A 20115-nucleotide genomic window follows, 5' to 3' on the forward strand; every position below is an offset into this window, starting at 1 on the left:
TTGCACGTATATTGCAGAGAAAAATTATTATCTTCATCTTCAGAACTGATACCCAAAGATTATAATATATTATATATGTATACACACACACTTCTTCCCTTATTGACAAGGGATTCTTCAAGTCACATTTTATTCTTGAATGAGTTCTGCACACTGACATCTTTCTGAAATAATGTTTTTAAGTTAATGTCCCCACACTGGGCTCATCTCAGTAGGCAAAACACCATGTACTATGCTGTTCACCAAAACCCAAAACAAACTTCACAAGGCTAGAGTTTAATTAGGTTACCACAAGATCCGAGCATGTAAAGATGGTATCTTTGAAAAGTGAAGTCGCTCAGTCATGTCCAACTCTTTGCAACCCCATGGACTGTAGCCTACCATGCTCCTCTGTCCATGGGATTTTCCAGGCAAGACTACTGGAGTGGGTTGCCATTTCCTGCTCCAGAGGATCTTCCCCACCCAGGGATCAAACCCGGGTCTCCCGCATTGTAGGCAGATGCTTTACTGTCTGAGCCACCAGGCAAGTCCTGGTTTCTTTGAAAGTAGAGACAATAAGTTAGTATTTATTTTTAAAAAGGCATGTGTGTATACATCTATATCTTTTGCTATTTAGGGACCTATTCCCAAGACAAAGAAAATCAACTTGATGTGCGGAAGATGGAGAATATATTAAGTCTGTTTGATTTACAAAGGAGAGAAAAACACCACTGAGTTACCTGTTCACATATTGATAATCATGGGCTTTGTGATGTGTTACTGTGAGATCCTACCTGAGAGAAACGGAAGGAGCTGTAACCAGCTCTCCACGTGGTCCTAGAGACTTAAAAATCCACAGCCAAATGCGCCTTGAACGCTGTGACAGTTGATCAGGGCAGCTCTAAAGCACAACGAGGAAAGGTACTAATAAACCCCACGACTCCTTAGAAATATCAAGAACAAGGATTACCACACCAAGACTGTGCGACAAGTGCTCCGCGGCTTTCTTGATGCTTCCTGAAACCAGATCTGTCTTCCTGGGCCACATTTGACACTTCCTCTCAAATCTCAACCCACCTGACCTTCCCCAAATCACACAGCAGCTCTAAAGCCCCTGGAAGGGCTGGAACAAGGCTACAATTCCAAGTGGGAATTGTACGTTCCTCACAGATGAGAAATATAAGGCGGTAAGGTGTTCAAGATCCTGCAGTACCCAGACACAAGGTGAGTCATTCCCTGGGGGAGTCACTAATTTTTATTCTCTGAACAAACATGCTCACTCAGGTCTGTGACAGACACAGAAAATGGAGATTAGCTCCACTCCGTTCCTCTGTTCCCCTGAAAGGAAGAGGCAGATAGCCCAGAAAGAGAGTGAGTGGAGATCAGTACTTTAGCATTAAAAAAGCCATGTTTCTAAATGTGGCAAAATTCATCAGTGGATGGTACGCATTGTGTTCTGAATGTGACAGATTCTCCCCACTTCCCCTAACCTAAGATTATTTCTAGACCTTACTAACTCTATGTATCACCTCTTAAATAAGTCTACAAAGTTCTAACTTTTAAAATATTCGGCAAAACGCAAATCCCATGCTATTTCTTCTTCCTGAACCAGTACCAATGTGAGCAATTCCAATCAAAAAAGCTGTCACCATTCTCTTTAGAGAAGCCCCAGGAATACTGGAATGGGTATCCATTCCTTTCTCCAGGGGATCTTTCTGACCAAGGGATCGAACCTGGGTCTCCCATACTGCAGGCAGATTCTTTACCATCTGAGCCACTAGAGAAGCCCTCTCTTCAGACTCTACTGCCCAAAAAGGAATTTCTCCATTGTATCAAACCCAACTCTTAGATTCATCCAGAAGGATGAACTAAAGGAATCCTAGCCACTTGATATGCTTCCTGACCCAGAAAGGGTATAGCAGATTCTTGTGAAAGACAAACCTTAAAGAAAACAAGTGAAGGTTCAGGAGAATGACTAGGCATGGCAAACGAGAGGAGTTTTAAATGAGTGACAGGAGTGAGACAGCTGACAAGACAGACAACACTGGGGAGTTGGGGTCCTTGAGTTTCCTAGTGTTATGCTTTTGGTGATACAGGACAATTGGTTGTTCATTAAGACTCAGTTTCTGGTGCCTCCCTGAAAAGTATTTCCCAAGAGAGTCTGTCTAAGGAAAAGATGACATGGGAGAAGAATCACAGGCCCGGGTTAAGTGAGAGGAAAATCAGGTCCTTTTTACCTGTAAAGCAGGATCCCAGAGAGGGAAAACATGAGATGACTTTTACTAGAAATAATGCAAGAAAGCATGAGAGAACAAGTTCATCGCTGATGGAAAAACTGATGGAGTTAATGTCACAACTTCTGGACATTAAGCAGGAAAGATTCTGCTGTGAGGTTGACAATGTGCTGCAGTTACAACCATCTCTTCTTTTGCTTTTTGTCTTTTTTTCCTAGAGAGTTGCAAAGAGAAATTCCATCTCAAATCTCTTCTTCTCTAATACCTGCACCAAAAGTTATGTTCTTGGGGTTTCATCTGCTTCAAGATCTTCTAGGACTTACAGTAGTAACCTTCATTTGTAATTTGGGTTAGATTTTTTTGGGTCAGAGGTATTTCTCAGAGGAGTGATAATGTACCCTATAAGAAGGAATTTGGAAAACACCACTAAGGACATTAAACGCAGAGAGGTTCTAAACTAAAATTGGATGAGCTGAAGAAAATGAGCAACAGGATAGAGCAGAGACGTACCAAGAGAGAAATCTACACTGATGAAAATCATCAACTACATCAGCTTTGAGAAAGAATATGAGGGTGCCAGGAATACCACTGGCAAGATGGCGGGGCAGAAGGATGTGCATTCATCTCCTCTGTGAGAACTACAAAATTACAACTCTTTGCTGAACAACCAATGACATGAGAATGTTGGATCCCACTAAAAAAAGATACTCCATATCCAAGGGCAAAGGAGAAACCCCAAAAAAACAGTAAGAGTGGTGAAATTACGTTTAGAACCAAACCCCATACCTACCAGAGATGCTTGGAGAGCTCAAACAAAATCTTGACCGCATCAGGACCCAGAGACCCCACAGAGACTGATCCAGACATGTGTTTGAGTCTCCTGCAGAGGTATGCGTCAGCCATGGCCTGCCACAGGGTCAGGGGCTCTGGGTGCAGATACCTGAGTCACAAAACCTGTGGCATAAGCCCTTTTGGAGGAGGTTGCCATTAACCCCACCACAGAGCTGCTGAGGAGACAACCTACAAACTGCAGAAAAATTTTAAGAAAGAAATTCTCATACTGTTAAGAAAGTTCTAGGACCCACAACAGATTTCCCAAACTGGGGATCTGGCAAAGGGACTGAGAACCCCCAGAGAATTTGACTTTGGAGGGCAGTGGGATTTGATTACAGAACTTACACAGGACTGGGGAAACAGACACTTGTAGGGCACAAACAAAACCCTGTGCACACCAGGACCCAGGAGAAAGGAGCAATGACCCCGAAAGACACTGACCCAGACTTGCCTGTGAGAGCCCAGCAGTCCCTAGTGGAGGCGTGGGTCGGTGGTGGCCTGCTGCAGGGTTGGGGGCACTGAGCGTGGCAGTGCATGCATGGGACCTTCTGAAGGAGGTCACCATTATCTTCATTACCTCCACCATAGTTTGGTCTCAGGTCAAACAACAGGGAGGGAATAGAGCCCCATCCATCAACAGAAAATTGGATTAAAGATTTTCTGAGCCCGGCCCCACCCAGAAGAATATCCCGCAGTCTCTCCCATCAGGAAGTTTCTATAAGCCTCTTATCCTTATCCATCAGAGGGCAGACAGAATGAAAATCACAATCACAGAAAACTAATCAAACTGACCACATGAACCACAGCCTTGTCTAACTCAATGAAACTATGAGCCATGCCCCATAGGACCACCCTAGACAGACAGGTCATGGTGGAGAGTTCTGATAAAACATGGTCCACTGGATAAAGGAATGGAAAACCACTTCAGTATTCTTGCCTTGAAAACCCCATGAACAGTATGAAAAGGCAAAAAGACAGGATGCTGAAAGATAAACTCCCCAGGTCAGTAGGTCCCCAATATGCTACTGGAGATCAGTGGAGAAATAACTCCAGAAAGAATGAAGAGACAGAGCCAAAATGAAAACACCACCAAGTTGTGGATGTGACTGGTGATATAAGCAAAGCCTAATGCTGTAAATGGCAATATTGCATAGGAGCCTGGAATGTTAGGTCCATGAATCAGGGTACATTAGAAGTGGTCAAACAGGAGATGGCAAGAGTGAACATTGATATTTTAGGAATCAGTGAACTAAAATGGACCGGAATGAGCAAATTTAATTCAGATGACCATCATATTTACTACTGTGGGCAAGAATCCATTAGAAGAAATGGAGTAGACATCATAGTCAACAAAAGAGTCTGAAATGCAGTACTTCGGTGCAATCTCAAAAATGACAGAATGATCTTGGTTCATTTCCAAGGCAAACCATTCAGTATCACAGTAATCCAAGCCTATGCCCCAACCAGTAATGCTGAAGAAGCTGAAGTTGAATGGTTCTATGAAGACCTAAAAGACCTTCTAGAACTAACACCCAAAAGAGATGTCCTTTTCATCATAGGGGAGTGGGATGCAAAAGGAGCAGGTCAAGAGATACCTGGAGTAACAGGCAAATTTGGCCCTGGAGTACAAAATGAAGCAAGGCAAAGGCTAACAGACTTTTGCCAAGAGAACGCACTGCTCATAGCAAACGCCCTCTTCCAACAACACAAGAGAAGACTCTACACATGGACATCACCAGATAGTCAATATAGAAATCAGACTGATTATATTCTTTGCAGTCAAAGATGGAAAAGCTCTATACAGTCAACAAAAACAAGACCGGGAGATGACTGTGGCTCAGATCATGAACTCCTTATTGCCAAATTCAGACTTAAATTGAAGAAAAGTAGGGAAAACCACTAGACCATTCAGGTATGACCTAAACCAAATCCTTTAGGATTATACAGTATAAGTGACAAATAGATTCAAGGGATTAGATCTGTTAGACAGAGTACCTGAAGAACTATGGCCACAAGTTTGTGACATTGTACAGGAAGCAGTGATCAAGACTAACCCCAAGAAAATGAACTGCAAAAAGGCAAAATGGTTGTCTAAGGAGGCCTTACAAATAGCTGAGAAAAGAAGAGAAGCTAAAGGCAAAGGAGAAAAGGGAAGATACACCCATTTGAACGTAAGAGTTCCAAAGAACAGCAGGGAGAGATAAGAAAACCTTCCTCAGTGATCAGTGTAAAGAAATAGAGGAAAACAATAGAATGGGGAAGACTAGAGATCTCTTCAAGAAAATCAGAAATACCAAGGACATATTTCATGCAAAGATGGGCACAATAGAAAACAGAAATAGTATGGTCCTAACAGAAGCAGATATTAAGAAGAGGTGGCAAGAATACACAGAAGAACAATACAAAAAAGATCTTCATGACCCAGATACCCACAATGGTTGATCACTCGCCTAGAATCAGACACCCTGGAATGAGAAATCAAGTGGGTCTTAAGAAGCATCAACTATGAACAAAGCTAGCAGAGGCAATGGAATTCCAGTTGAGCTTTTTCAAATCCTAAAAGATGATGCTGTGAAAGTGAGGCACTCTATATGCCAGCAAGTTTGGAAAACTCAGTAGTGGCCACAGGATTGGAAAAAGTCAGTTTTCATTCCAATCCCAAAGAAATGCAATGCCAAAGAATGTTCAAACTGCCGCATAATTGCACTCATCTCACACGCTAGTGAAGTAATGCTCAAAATTCTCCAAGTCAGGCTTCAGCAATACACGAATCATGAACTTCCAGATGTTCAAGCTGGATTTAGAAAAGGCAGAGGAACCAGAGATCAAATTGCCAACATCACAGAAAAGGCAAGAGAAATCCACAAAAACATCTACTTTTGTTTTACTGATTATGCCAAAGCCTTTGACTGTGCAGTTCACAACAAACTGTGGAAAATTCTTCAAGAGATGGGAATACCAGACCACCTTACCTGACTCTGAGAAATCTCTATGCAGGACAAGAAGCAACAGTTAGAACAGAACATGAAACAATAGACTGGTTCCAAAATGGGAAAGGAATACGTCAAGGTTGTATATTATCACCCTGCTTATTTAACTTATATGCAGAGTACATCATGTTAAATGCCAAGCTGGATGAAGCACAAGCTTCAATCAAGATTGTTGGGAGAAATATCAATAACCTCAGATATGCAGATGATACCACGCTTATGGCAGAAAGTGAAGAGGAACTAAAAAGTCTCTTGATGAAAGTGAAAGAGGAGAGTGAAAAAGTTGGCTTAAAACTCAACATTCAAAAAAAAGATCATGGCATCCAGTCCCATCACTTCATGGCAAATAGGTGGGGAAACAACGGAAACAGTGACAGACTTTATTTTTTGGGGCTCCAAAATCACTGCAGATGGTGACCACAGCCATGAAATTAAAAGACGCTTGCTCCTTGGAAGAAACGTTATGACCAACTTAGACAGCATATTAAAAAGCAGAGACATTACTTTGCCAACGAAGGTCTGTCTAGTCAAAGCTGATGGTTTTTCCAGTAGCCATATATGTATGTGAGAGTTGGACTATAAAGAAATCTGTGCACTGAAGTATTACCGCTTTTGAACTGTGGTGTTGGAGAAGACTCCTGAGAGTCCCTTGGACTACAAGGAGATCCAACCAGTCCATCCTAAAGCAAATCAGTCCTGAATATTCATTGGAAGGACTGATGCTGAAGCTGAAACTCCAATACTTTGGCCACCTGATGCGAAGGGCTGACTCATTGGAAAAGACCCTGATGCTGGGAATGCATCAGGGAGGAGAAGGGCACAACAGAGGATGAGATGGCTGGGTGGCATCACTGACTCAATGGACATGAGTTTGAGCAAGCTCCAGGAGTCGGTGATGGACAGTGAAGCCTGGCAGGCTGCAGTCCATGGGGTCACAAAGAGTCGGACACAACTGAGCAACTAAACTGATGGGGGTGTACGAGTGCCTACTTAAATGGTCCCCGGTTATTAGATCTGTTCTCATCCAATTCTGACTGCTCTTCCTAAATTCTATACACTATTTTTCTTTTGAATTCGTATCTCAAGACACGGCCACAAACTCTTCACCATTACCATCACTGGGTCAGTGTGGACACTCAGCACAGTTCTCTTTTACCATCTGAGTGATGGCTGACTTCACTAGACAAGCAGCACAGATGACCACATCACAGCTCCCCCCACAACCCTTTCATAAATGCCACTCATACAACCATGTCATCAAACATGCATCTGATACATTAGATTCACAATTTTGCCTCGCTCACATCACCTCAGCAGGTCAACAACTGGACCATGTGAATGAAAATCACCAGACTTTACTAGGATGTTTGTGTTTTCATATTTCTACAATTTACATCAAGAAAATTTAGCCTGAAGTAACTGAAATAACCCAACATGGTTTGTTTAGGATGTTGATTTTAAGGCAGCATGATCTGAAGTCCAGAATCAGTTTTTATATCCTCTTTAATCATGTCCATGTTGCCACTTCCTGTCTTCGGATAATGCCCAAGTTACTTCTCAGTTCTGGAAAATGCCTCAAAGTTTAGCTTAAATCCTAAATTTACATCCTTAGAACTATGACTTTGAAAGGAGTATTTTACTGACTAAAAGCTCTTCTCTATGTCTAGTTTATCCTGGACTGTAAAACAAATATATAAAAGCTGTATTATCGATTCTGAACACTCTTTTTGTCATGTACCCTGGGAGAATTCATGTTTAAAGATAAAATAAAACAACGCTCAAAACTTCCAGGGTACAAAGTGGCAGACTGTGTCATCCATGGGCTCCTTTTAGCCTGCCAGCTTTATCTGACTAACAGAGACTCAGAGGAAATGAAGAAGAGAAGGTTTAAGGTTAACAAAATGTGTTCGGTCAGAAGATATTAGAAAGGTGGGTAAGATGTTAAGGCAGAAACCTGATGTACACAGGGAAAACCAAAGTATTTTCAGATAATAATGCCCAAGGTGTGACAAAAGAGTTCATATAATGGGAGGAGTCTATTACAGTCATGCCCTTTTTCCTTAAGCTGAAAACTTCTTACAAGGTTTTCTTCTTTAGGTTTTTGGATGTCAGGCACTTGGGGCTCTTTCTTGAAACTCACTAGAAACATAAATGAAACATTTTTACTCTTTATGTTTGTGTAAATCTAGTAGCTGTAAATCTGACCGAATTATCAAGGTATTTTTATTTCTATATACACTGCCTTCTCCTGATACTTTAATATGAAAACTCACTTGTGTTTTCTTCCAGGGTAGAATTTTACATATTATTTTTTAGATGAAAGGACCTTTTTCCTGATGAACCTAAGCTGAGACTAAGAAATAAACTATTTAACAAGGGGGATTTTTTTTTTTAAAGAATGCTTATTTATAAAAACCCCCAAGTTTGAGGGAAAAGAGATGAATACACAGTGTAGTATGCGCTCCCCCTTCCAATGACCCCTAATTACACAAAAGCTCTGAAGAGCACTTTAACAACTCCACTCTACAGATGTCACTTCTGCTTTCCTTTAATGCATTTCAGGGTCATGCTAGATGACAACTGCCACTTGAGTGATGTATGCAAACATCTCCCATCCTGTGTGGTGTTAATAGCTGGGTAACAGAGCCTTCAGACCACTGCCAACAGGAATAACTACACTGTGAGGTGGGGAAGCACAACAGTCTCTTCATAAATGCTTATACAAGGAACCAAGGAATTTTAGAACCTAGATACTGTCTAGTCCACCACTCAATTTGGCCAAGGTCATACTGTTTGAAAGAATTAAGAATAAAGGCCTACATTCTCAGTTCAAAGATAGTTTCATTATTCCAGGCTGGTCAGCTATCAATTGAAGACATGATTATTCCTCCTATACCCTTTATTCTCATTTCTACTCTAGCACCTTACCTAAATTTATTCAGTCTTTTAGCTTGGAGATTTTTTCCAGTAAGATTACCTCAAACAAGTATACAACCATCACTCTGCTGTCCACCCCTCCTTTCTAGAGGTTCTCTTGAATTTTACTTTTATGGTATAAACTTTCACTTCCAATAAGAAGTATATTCACTTCTTATCACAGTCTCCTCATCTCCCTTTGTTGTTGTGAAGTTGCTAAGTCATGTCTGACCCTCTGTGACCCCATGAACTGCAGCACACCAGGGTTCCCTGTCCTTCACTATCTCCCAGAGTTTGCTCAGACTCGTGTTCATTGAGTTGGTGATGCTATTCAACCATTCCCTCTCTCCACCTGCCCTCAGTCTTTCCCAGCATCAGGGTCTTTTCCAATGAGTCGGCTCTTTGCATCAGGTGGCCAAAGTACTGGAGCTTCAGCTTCAGCATCAGTCCTTCCAATGAATATTCAGGATTGATTTTCTTTAGGATTGACTGGCTTGATCTCCTCGCTATCCAAGGGACTCTCAGGAGTCTTGTCCAGCACCACAGTTTGAAAGGATCAATTCTTCAGCACTCAGAGTTCTTCATGGTCCAGCTCGCACATCTGTATGTGAGCACTGGAAAAACCATAGCTTTGACCAGACAGTCCTCTGCTGCAAAGTGATGTCTCTGCTTTTTCACACGCTGTCTAGGTTTGTCATAGCTTTTCTTCCAAGGAGAAAACGTCTTTTAATTTCATGGCTGCAGTCACTGTCCGCAGTGATTTTGGAGCACAAGAAAATAAAGTCTGTCACTGTTTCCATTTCTTCCCCATCTATTTGCCAAGAAGTGATGGGATTGGATGCCGTGATTTTAGTTTTTGGAATGTTGAATGTTAAGCCTCAGCTCCCTAACTCCCTCTTATCTTGGGGGCTGCCCAAGACTGCATCTTCCACTTTGCTCTTCAATCGACAACCTGGACTGGTTCCCATAACTCTAGTCCTGACCTTTCTGAGTTCCAGATTCACGTCTCCAGGTGTTTCCCGAATATTTTTACACCCTTATGTCCTCAAACTCAGCGTGTCCAAAATTGTGTCATCTCTCCTTCCGTATATTTTATTCAACTTCCTAAGAGTATCATCACTTTTCCATTAAGTTCACAGCTTTGGTTACTTGGCTCCTCCTCTACATTTACCTAGACCTACTGATTTTTAAACAATTCCTTATGCTTTTTCTTGTGGTTCCCCCAAAATACACCAGAAACTAGGTTTTCATCAGCCTCTCAAATTAGATTTTCATCCATCTCCCCATCTCCAACTCATCCTCTTTCTTAAATGTCTACATCATGTTAATCTGTTGTTCAAAAAGTCTTTTAATTTTCTTTATTAAATCCCACAGCTAGAGTACACATCCTCTACCTGCTCACAGCCTGACCGCTTTCAATGCTGATTCAAGTCCAGTCTCTTCAACCGAGCTCTCTATTACTGTTCTCGGATTTACCATCATACACTATGATTGTTGGTGCTCAACTGTCGGTTGTTTTATAAGCTAGCTTCTTAATGTGCCTGTCTTCCTGGTATGGCTGTAAGAACCACATCTTACATGTTCACTGCTTCTGAAACTTACCTACTATATTACATTATTTTTAAAATGAGGCCCAGTGATTAGGAGAATATGACTAAGAAGTAGAAAATCCTGAGTTTAGATCCTGGCTCTGTTCCTTTTTAGATGGGTGACCTTGGACAAGTTACTTAACCTCTAGAAGCTTTCATGTCTATAAAACAGAGATAATGCCACCTATTTCACAAGGCTGTAGTGAAGTGTAATGTGTATATGGGTATGTGCACACACACATACAAACACACCATGTTTAACACAGTATTTGGTACATAGTGGGTGGGTGTTTTTTTAAACAGATGGCTATTAATGACTTTGCAACCCATAGGTACTCCTCTTTGGTCAATACTTTAAACTGCAAGTGAAGTGAAGTGTCAGCCACTCAGTTGAGTCCAACTCTTTGCAACCTCATGGACTGTAGCCCGCCAGGCTTCTCTGTCCATGGGATTTCTCAGGCAAGAATACTGGAGTGCGTTGCCATTCCCTTCTCCTGGGGATCTTCCCGACCCAGGGATTGAACCCTGGTCTCATTATAGGCAGATTCTTTTGTCTGAGCTACTAGGGAAGCCCATTAAACTGCAAAGGTAATGTTAAATATTTTTTATTAACACACTATCAAGATTCCATTGCATGTGAAGTTTTATACTACTCATCATTATATTTAGCCAAAATTACTTTTCTAAGCTACATTCTAAAAGAGTAGGAAAGACAACTTTTAACTTTCAAGTTGTGTCCAGATGCCAAAACTTGGGGTGTGAAACTATACAAGATCAGTTTCATTTCACATACATAACCCAATCCAGCATGATTTTCAGCAAGCACCATTTTTTCAATACATTTAAAGAAGCACTCAAGAAGCTTTGGGAAGGCTAGATTTTGTGATAGAGGATTGCTAGAGCCTGTCAACAACCAGAGTTTAATGATTAGCGACCATGGCCAGCTTCTTCTGGGAAGAAGGGGCTAAGCTGTCCCTCAACCAACAGGTTAAGTACTGACTCTAATTAATGGCTTTAAAAGACATAATGAAAATGTTGTAATCCATACATTAAAAACTGAAGAACTGATCTTCTGTTGGTTGAGGTGGTCTTTTCTTTCCTAATGAAACATACAGTCCTTTCTCTTTTGTGCAGTAGGTCACAGTTTTCCCTAGGTTAAGTCATACAGTATTAAAAAAAAAAAAAAGTCCTCTAAGGTTCCGGGAACTCTCCATCAACAGCATCTGTAATCTTGCAGGAGAGGCCGCCTGAGAGCAGAGCAAGTTAATGCCACTGTCTGCTTTCACCCTGACTTGGGCCTCCCACAGTGATGAGCAGCCACAGGGCAAGTGTCTCCCTACATCACTACCCACAGTGCCTCCCTTCCAAGACCCCTCATTATTTCTGCACTCCTGGGCAGGGAAATCGCGTGGCCTTACCGCAGACGTTAGACGGGCAAGAATTTCATCACTGCTCTCTTCTGAGTCTTCAATTTTCTGATGAGATCTTTGAAAAACAAAGAATAAATTACACTTTAGCTTTGGCTGCTCAAATTTATTCACCAAGTTATGGGGAATACAGGGTAAATATTAGCATTATTGCTTCATACGTTAGTGAAAGTAACCTATGTGAGTAACATGGTGACAATAATACGAGAGGAACACAACTTGGGGCAGGCCAACAATTCCTTCAAAATCAATCAGCAAGAACCTCCTTCCCACACATCAATTAAATCCTGAGGACTGTTACTGCTCTCCAAATGAATCGAAGGATAATCCTGACACACCAAATTTACTAACATGGGTATGCACAGAGAACTAGCAGAGGGTAAACATAATGTGGTTAAGTAGTGAAATTCCTGGTCAGTCTACGTTAAATCCAGATTCTGAAAATATGAAACATGAATTTTCTACTATATCTGAGTTCTAGCCGACAAACAAATTTATTAGGAAATGGTCTATTATAAGCCTTGTCCTGTGATAGGAATTATATGGATCACAATAGCAGAAGCACTGTGTTCTTTTTTATGAGACCACAGCCCAGTTGAGAAGAAAATTATGCATGTGTTAAATAACTAAGGAGACAAACAACATTTACACAGTGTGATATCAGTTTGTTTAGAAAATCATCTAATGTAATTCATGAAAAATTGTTACCACACAAATGTACACTGCTAACACATAAAATCTACTTCAAACAAGCCTTATAAAAATTACATTTCTTTCTCCTGACCTGGTCAAAGGGAAAAACACTGACTAATGCCAACTGAATATATGTGATCATCTCCCAGATCTATTTCCACAAGCAATTCCTTGCGGCACCGCTGTGGACGGGGAGGGGGCTGGTGGTAATTGCTCTGCAGAGCAGTACCATGGTACTACAGTCTACTGTTGGATTTCAATCTCAGAAACTGCAGTGGGCCAGCCTGAGCGCAAGCCTTGCGGGGCAGAAGGGCTTCTCCTGGCTCCTAAGAGAGCTGGGAAGAGGCTCTTCGAGAAAGGAAAAGCAGTCGGATCAGTTCTGGCACTGGCTTCCAGTTTCTGTAAAAGTTACTAAACCTTTTCAAAGGAAAAATGTCCCACCCTTCAGGTCAGAGGAATGAATTACAAACTACCACCTTTACAAGAATGGCAGGTCACAGGTATGGGGCAGTGCAGGCATGTTGTCCAATAACTTTAATTCTTGGTGCAGCAACGCCTCTGAAACATGACCTTGATAATGAACATTTCAAACAATAAGCTTTACTATTAAAACGGTCTACTTACAAGGTTTCCATACACATGAAGTTACACTGAGAAGAGACTGGAACCCTTTATAACCTAAGCCACCAAAGCAGGTTTATAAGATTATGCTGGGGTGACAGAACAGATCTGAGAGGAAATTAGGAGCTGAGAACATTAGACACAAGAGCACCACCAAGGACTTCAAGGCCCCATCGATGTCTGCAGTGAAGAGCAGCTGGTGGTGCCATCTCTTGCTCAGCCCCCAGCAGACACCTGAAGGATGAGTCCATGTGCATGACGTATTCCCCATTAACACAGATTCTGTTGTGAATGCATTTTCAACAAACTGCCAAAAGGAATTCAAAACTCCAAGGGAAGTTCTAGTGTGTGTGACTGATGGGGGCTATGCAATGATTAACAGCCAAGCTGTTGTGAATTCAGTGACAAATAATTTAATCTCTGTTCAAGCAAAACTATCTTTCATCATGCTTCCAGCACAAAACATGCCCCTGGCAGAAACGTTTCTCAAGGAAACACATCTAAGAGAGACAGTGATGCTCTCCTGAGTGCCGTCCTCCAGCCCAAGTCCCGTTTTTATCTCCTCAATCACCACAATCTAAACCAAGAACTCTCAAGTCCTTCTCTAGCCCCTGAATCTTCCCTGAGCTCACCCTGTGCTTCCATCTGCCTTCAGCATGGCTCGAGGTGGCAATCTCAGAACACTGTTTTCACTCTCATGGGGATCTTACGAGGCTCTCAGACTCGACATAACTTCCGGTGACCTTCTCCTGCCCTCAGTGGTACTCCAGCGCCTCTCACCACTCAGCCTCACGTCACCCTGTGGTCATTCCTCGTCTTTCCATCACCATATCCTCCTCTTCTCTGCTTTCCTGCTTTCCTCCCCACAAGCCTCTCTGGGAGGCTTTTACCTCCACAACGTACTTTAACCAGCTTCTAACCAGCTTGTCTCTGCTTCTCCTCCAGTATCTGATCTTCTGTTGATGCCAGGGTTCTCTTTCTACAACCCCGACCTGGTCCTGCTCTTCTCCAGACCCACACCTTCAGGGACTCTCCCACTGCCTACCTGAGGATTCAGAAGACTTCCTGTCTGCTGAGGAGCCCCAGGTCCACCCTGCTCCCACAAGGACCTGCACGGCACCTGGCGCAGGGGAGTGAGGTGGGCGGCAGGCAAACAGTGAGGTGTGTAAGCGGGGGGATGGGAGAGAAAAGGACCATGCTCCCCCACTCAGCTTCCCTCCTCACCACGAGCATCCCTGCCCAGCGCAATGCCAAGAGGCCCAGAATTACCAGATTCCTTTTCCCTCGTAAGCATATTTTTGCAAAATAAGATAAATTCTGATTATTTTATGATGTAAATACCCATTTGTGCAACCCAGTGATGATAAGGTTCTCACATATCAGATCAAAACAGATGATGAAACAGAAGGGGCATGGGAGAATAAAGATCTTTCTTCACAGGTTCTTTCACCACCTGTAACACGTAGCACGCCACTTTATACATGAGACTCAAGCATCCATGGATTTTAGTACCCATGGAGGTCCTGGGAACAGTCCCCCACAGATACCAAGGAAAGGCTGTACTTGCATCTTAAGGGGGCTGTGCTGCTCAGTAAACAAGGGAGGCAGAGAGAAACTCTGGAGAGAGAGGGCAACAGAAAATCCTGGTTGGACTCAGCAGTGATGGCAGTGACGCGGTGATGAAAGAAAGAGAAAAGGAAGTGACCTCGGGAAGGAAGACCCATCCCTGAGGGTCTGAGCCAGCAGGAAGCTCTGGCCCAACTGCGGTCCCTTTTATGATTTCCTAAGGCCGCTTCTCAAGGTCTCTGCCTGGCAACAGCGCAAGCCTGACCCATGATCCTCCAAGAGAAATGCCGAATCCTAGGGCTCTGGGCAATACAACACAATGGGAAAGACTAGAGATCTCTTCAAGAAAATTGGAAATATCAAGGCAACATTTCATGCAAGGATGGGCATGATAAAGGACAGATATGGGAAGGACCTAACAGAAGCTGAAGAGATTAACAAGAGGTAGCAAGAGGACATAGAAGCAACCTAGGTGGCCAATGACAGATGAACAGATTAAGTAGTTGCAGTACATATATAAATGGAAATCAACCCTGAATATTCACTGAAGGACTGATGCTAAAGCTGAAGCTCCAATACTTTGGCCACCTGATGTGAAAAGCCGACTCATTGAAAAAGACGCTGCTGCTGCAAAAGATTGAGGGCAAAAGAAGAAGGGAGCAGCAGAGGATGAGACGGTTAGATGGCAACACTGACTCAATGGACATGAGTTTGAGCAAACTTCAGGAGGTAGTGAAGAACAGGGAAGCCTGGTATGCTGCAGCCCATGGCACTGCAAAGACTCGAACATGACTTAGTGACTCCACCACTACAGGGCCCTGGGCAGATGCCTCTGTGAGTTCGAGAGGCCTGCAGTATCTCGGGGTGCTGCTGTAAGGACACGGGAATGGCAAAGGCCAGTGCGCCTCTACCCTTGTCCCTCTGGCCGTCAAACAGGACACGTTTTCATTCCACTCAGTCTGCACTGAAAACAAAACAAACCCCTGCCTCTCTACAGGCTTCTCCGCCTTAATTACTGGCAACCCCACCCTTCTAGTTAGAAGTCACCTTTGATCCCCCCTCCTTATGGTCTCTTCACTGTATCCATCCCCAGATCCTATCTTCGAGGCATCTCTCGCTTTGGAGCACTTTTCACCATCTCTACTCCAACCACTGCTGCCCCAGCCACAAGATCACTTACCTAGAGCCAGAGTGGTCTTGTTAACATGTAAGTTAGATCATGTTCCTCCTCTGCTCAAAACCCTCAAATGACTCCTCATCACTCTTGGAATAAAAGTCAAAGTCTCTAGAGTGCTGCCATCTCTTGCTCTCTTTTCTCTATTTTGGTCTCTCTGGCCCTGCCTTCAATGCTCTTGTCTTGGGCCTTGCCCTGACTGTCCCCAAGCCTAGAACACTTCCCCCAACACTGCACATTGCCTCTTCCCTCACATTAACCTCTTGGAGAGGCCTTTCCTGACCCATTACTATATTGTTCATTTCCTACTTTATCTGTGCAAAGTTTTCCACTGTTAACTGACATCAATCTGTTTATTTATGAAATTGTCCTTCCCTCCTAGACATGGGAATAGAGATTTATGCCTGTTTTGTTCCTGGTTACAGCAGACTTCCAAAGAATATCAAGGGGAGATAAGAAAGCCTTTCTGAGTGGACAATGCAAACAAATAGAGGAAAACAACAGAATGGGAAAGACTAGAGACCTCTTCAAGAAAATTAGAGATACCAAGGGAACATTTCATGCAAAGATGGGCACAATAAAGGACAGAACCCTTCAGGTTTCTGTTAGGTAATGGACCTAACAGAGGAAGAAGATGTTAAGAAGAGGTGGCAAGAATACACAGAAGAACTATACAAAAAAGATCTTAATGACCCAGATAACCACGATGATGTGATCACTCACCTAGAGCCAGACATTTTGGAGTGCTAAGTCCAGTGGGCCTTACGAAGCATCACTACAAACAAAGCTAGTGGAGGTGATGGAATTCCAGCTGAGTTATTTCAAATCCTAAAAGATGATGCTGTGAAAGTGCTGTACTCAATATGCCAGAAAATATGGAAAACTCAGCAGAGGCCACAGGACTGGAAAGGGTCAGTTTTCATTCCAATCCCAAAGAAATGCAATGCCAAAGAATGTTCAAACTACCACATTATTGTGTTCATTTCACACGCTAGCAAGGTAATGCTCAAAATCTTTTAAGCTAGGCTTCAACAGTATGTGAATCAAGGACTTCCAGATGTTCAAGCTGGATTTAGAAAAGGCAGAGGAACCAGAGATCAAATGGCCAACATCTGTTGGATCATAGAAAAAGCAAGAAAATTCCAGAAAAACATCTATTCTGTTTCATTGACTACGCTAAAGACTTTGACTGTGTGGATTACAACAAAGAGTGGGAAATTCTGAAAGAGGTAGGAATATGACCATCTTACCTGCCTCCTGAGAAACCTGTATGCAGGTCAAGAAGCAACAATTAGAAATGAACATGCAACAACAGACTGGTTCCAAATTGGGAAAGGAGTATGTCAAGGCTGTATATTGTTTCCCTGCTTATTTAACTGATATGCAGAGTACATCATGTGAAATGCCAAGCTGGATGAAGCACAAGCTGGAATCAAGATTGCTGGGAGAAATATCAATAACCTCAGATATGCAGATGACACATCCTTATGGCGGAAAGCAAAGATAAACTAAAGAGTCTCTTGATAAAGTGAAAGAGGTGAGTGAAAAAGCTAGCTTAAAACTCAACATTCAAAAAATGAAGATCATGGCATCTGGTCCCATCACTTCATGGCAAAATAATAGGGAAACAGATAATCTAGACTGGGACTTAATGAAGGTGGGGAACACATCTGTCTCCAAATCAGAATTCTGTCAGGAAGAGGGTGTTCCTGGGGAATTGGGGCAGGCCTGTCCCTACCTCCTACCCCAAGCCAGGCTGCCGCTGCCCCGCCCTGTTTGGAAGGGACTGAGAAAAAGCCAGTTTTTAGCATGAATCTCAGACAACCCCAGTGAGAGGCTGGTGAAATTCTAGGGCATGGAACAAACCAGAACCAAGACAAACTACACAGGAATCTTTCAAACATGATCCCACAACAAAGAGAAGATGCACAGCACCCACATATATGGGGCGGGGGGGGGGGGGGGGGGGGGAGAAGACTACAAACTATTACCGGGCTTAGAAAAACCCATCTTTGAAATACTCTGCCAACACAAGCAAGAGTCACTTAGCCTGATCTGGGATTCAGAGGTGTCTTGGGAGAGGTGCTATCCGAGGTGAGGTCTGATGGAAAAGGAGTGGCCCCGGAACTTGGCAGGATGACCAGCACAGGGAGGCGGGAAATGGCGAGAGGCCAAGCCAAGGCCAGGAGAGTCAGGGCACGTCTGCTACTGCTAATGAGTTTGGGGGTTATGCTGAGGCGTTCGGCTGTACACAAGCAAACAGGACGGCAGCAAAGGTAAGGAGAACACCGACAGAGGGCGAGGAACGGAGAGAGCAGAAACTGAGGTCCACAGCCCAGGCAGCAGAGGGAGTCTGGGGCAGAAAAAGGGACTCGTCTCCACCACGTCGGGAAGAAACGACAGGTCAGGCGACAACGCCAGAATCCACCTTCTCCTGGACAAGCCAGAGTCCATTCCATCCTTGTTGAATGTCAGGCAAGGAAAAGCATTAGGGTCCTTTTTTTTTCCCCCTAGAAATGTTTCCTGGGCCAGATTTAAAGTTTTTTTCCTAAGAAACCATTGCCACCAAGTCCTCAACATCACAACAGAATGTTCTTCAAGGGGCACTGAGTCAATCTCTACCACATCCAACACCTACAGACCCCAAGAGGACATCTGACACTCGAGTACTATCCCACCTAGATCTTCCCATAACACCTATAATCAGATAGGTCTATTCTGCTTAACAAAGCAAATTCCTATGACAAAAGGAAAAAGTGGGTGGGAGGTATATGAGAATTGGATTTTATTTTTTTGAGATCACTGATATCATGAATAAAAATACCTGTTCAAACTTCTCAAGAGAAGGTGACTTTTCATAGTATCAGGCTACTAGTTACGTTTATAGAGGAAATTTACCAAACAGGAGAAAGTTGTCAATGTGACAGGTTTCATTAAGGGTCCACATTCATCTAAAACTGAATAAAATATTACTGATATCTCTTTTTCACATTTCACATTGAAGATTTGAAAACTAATGTTTGCTATTTAATTAAACAGCTACATTTCAAATGTGTGCCATTTCAAGCAAGACTAAAAGTTTAAGTTTTGTTAAAATTCCTGTACTATTCCTAAACTGATGTACTCAAATAGAGATAAGTAGTCTGTTTACACACCTGGAGTAAGCCTTATCTGTAAACAATGGAAATTTTGGAGGACTTAGTATTTCCTTAGGAAAGGGAGTGATGAGTAATAACAAAGACTGAGACCACCTGATTTCATAGTATTTTTTATATAAACAATTTAGTGATACATGGAAATTTTCCTTCACCTATGACCCTAATACAAAACTTAAGCTTCATCAGGAAAAATTTTTTGAGAGGTACTCAAAAAAGGTTTCTTTACTCATTTAGTATTTTGTCCTCTCCAAGGATCATAAAATGAGAATCTAATCAGGAAAAGTCAAGAATACAAAGTGAAGTTTTGGGATGCAGGAATGGCAGACTTGAAGTTGATCTTTCTAGTTGGAAGGTGTTAAACTAGCACCATCTCAGAAACTAAGGATGCCAATGAATTTCTCATGGTGCTTAAACATGTCAAGTAAAAAAGGACAAGTTAGGTAGGATAAGGAGAATAAATGGGGCAGAGGTGATGCAGGAGTTGGTGGTGATGTTACTATTGAATAATAAAGGCCTCAGAGAAGACAGGGATCTGAATTATGGAAGTCATCACTGTGGAGCTGATATTAAAAATATGACTAAGTGATGGTGCATCCAGAGAGAAAGCAGAAAAAAGAAGAATGAGCTCCAGACACTCCTTGTTTAGAGGTCAATGTTTCCAAACATGGGTTTTATATTATGTAGGTATAGTGAGGGCAACAGGTCAGGAGATGATGGCTGTAGAAGTGACTGGTCACTATGGGGAGAAATAATATCTAAACAATATTGAATCTTCCAATCCATGAACATGAATAAATCCTCTACTTATTTAATTCCTGATTTTTTACAATCAGGCTTATGAAGTGTGTGACATACAGCTCTTGCACACTCTTAGACTTGCACTAAGCATTTCACAGGTTCTTTTTTTGTGACAGTACAGAAAAATGTGATTCCA

General features: G+C 42.5%; 1 protein-coding gene across 2 annotated transcripts in view; it reads right to left on the bottom strand.

Moving 5' to 3' along the window:
• Window positions 1-20115, bottom strand: part of RAPGEF5 (Rap guanine nucleotide exchange factor 5) — a 233892-nt gene that overhangs the window by 155532 nt on the left and 58245 nt on the right. For both annotated transcript variants that reach the window (XM_065939593.1, XM_065939594.1), the window contains one exon: window positions 11961-12027. In XM_065939593.1, the coding sequence (XP_065795665.1) occupies window positions 11961-12027 (67 nt within the window). The remainder of the gene's footprint in view (window positions 1-11960; window positions 12028-20115) is intronic.

Source organism: Muntiacus reevesi, chromosome 6, assembly GCF_963930625.1.
Source record: "Muntiacus reevesi chromosome 6, mMunRee1.1, whole genome shotgun sequence".
Classification (NCBI taxonomy): domain Eukaryota; kingdom Metazoa; phylum Chordata; class Mammalia; order Artiodactyla; family Cervidae; genus Muntiacus; species Muntiacus reevesi.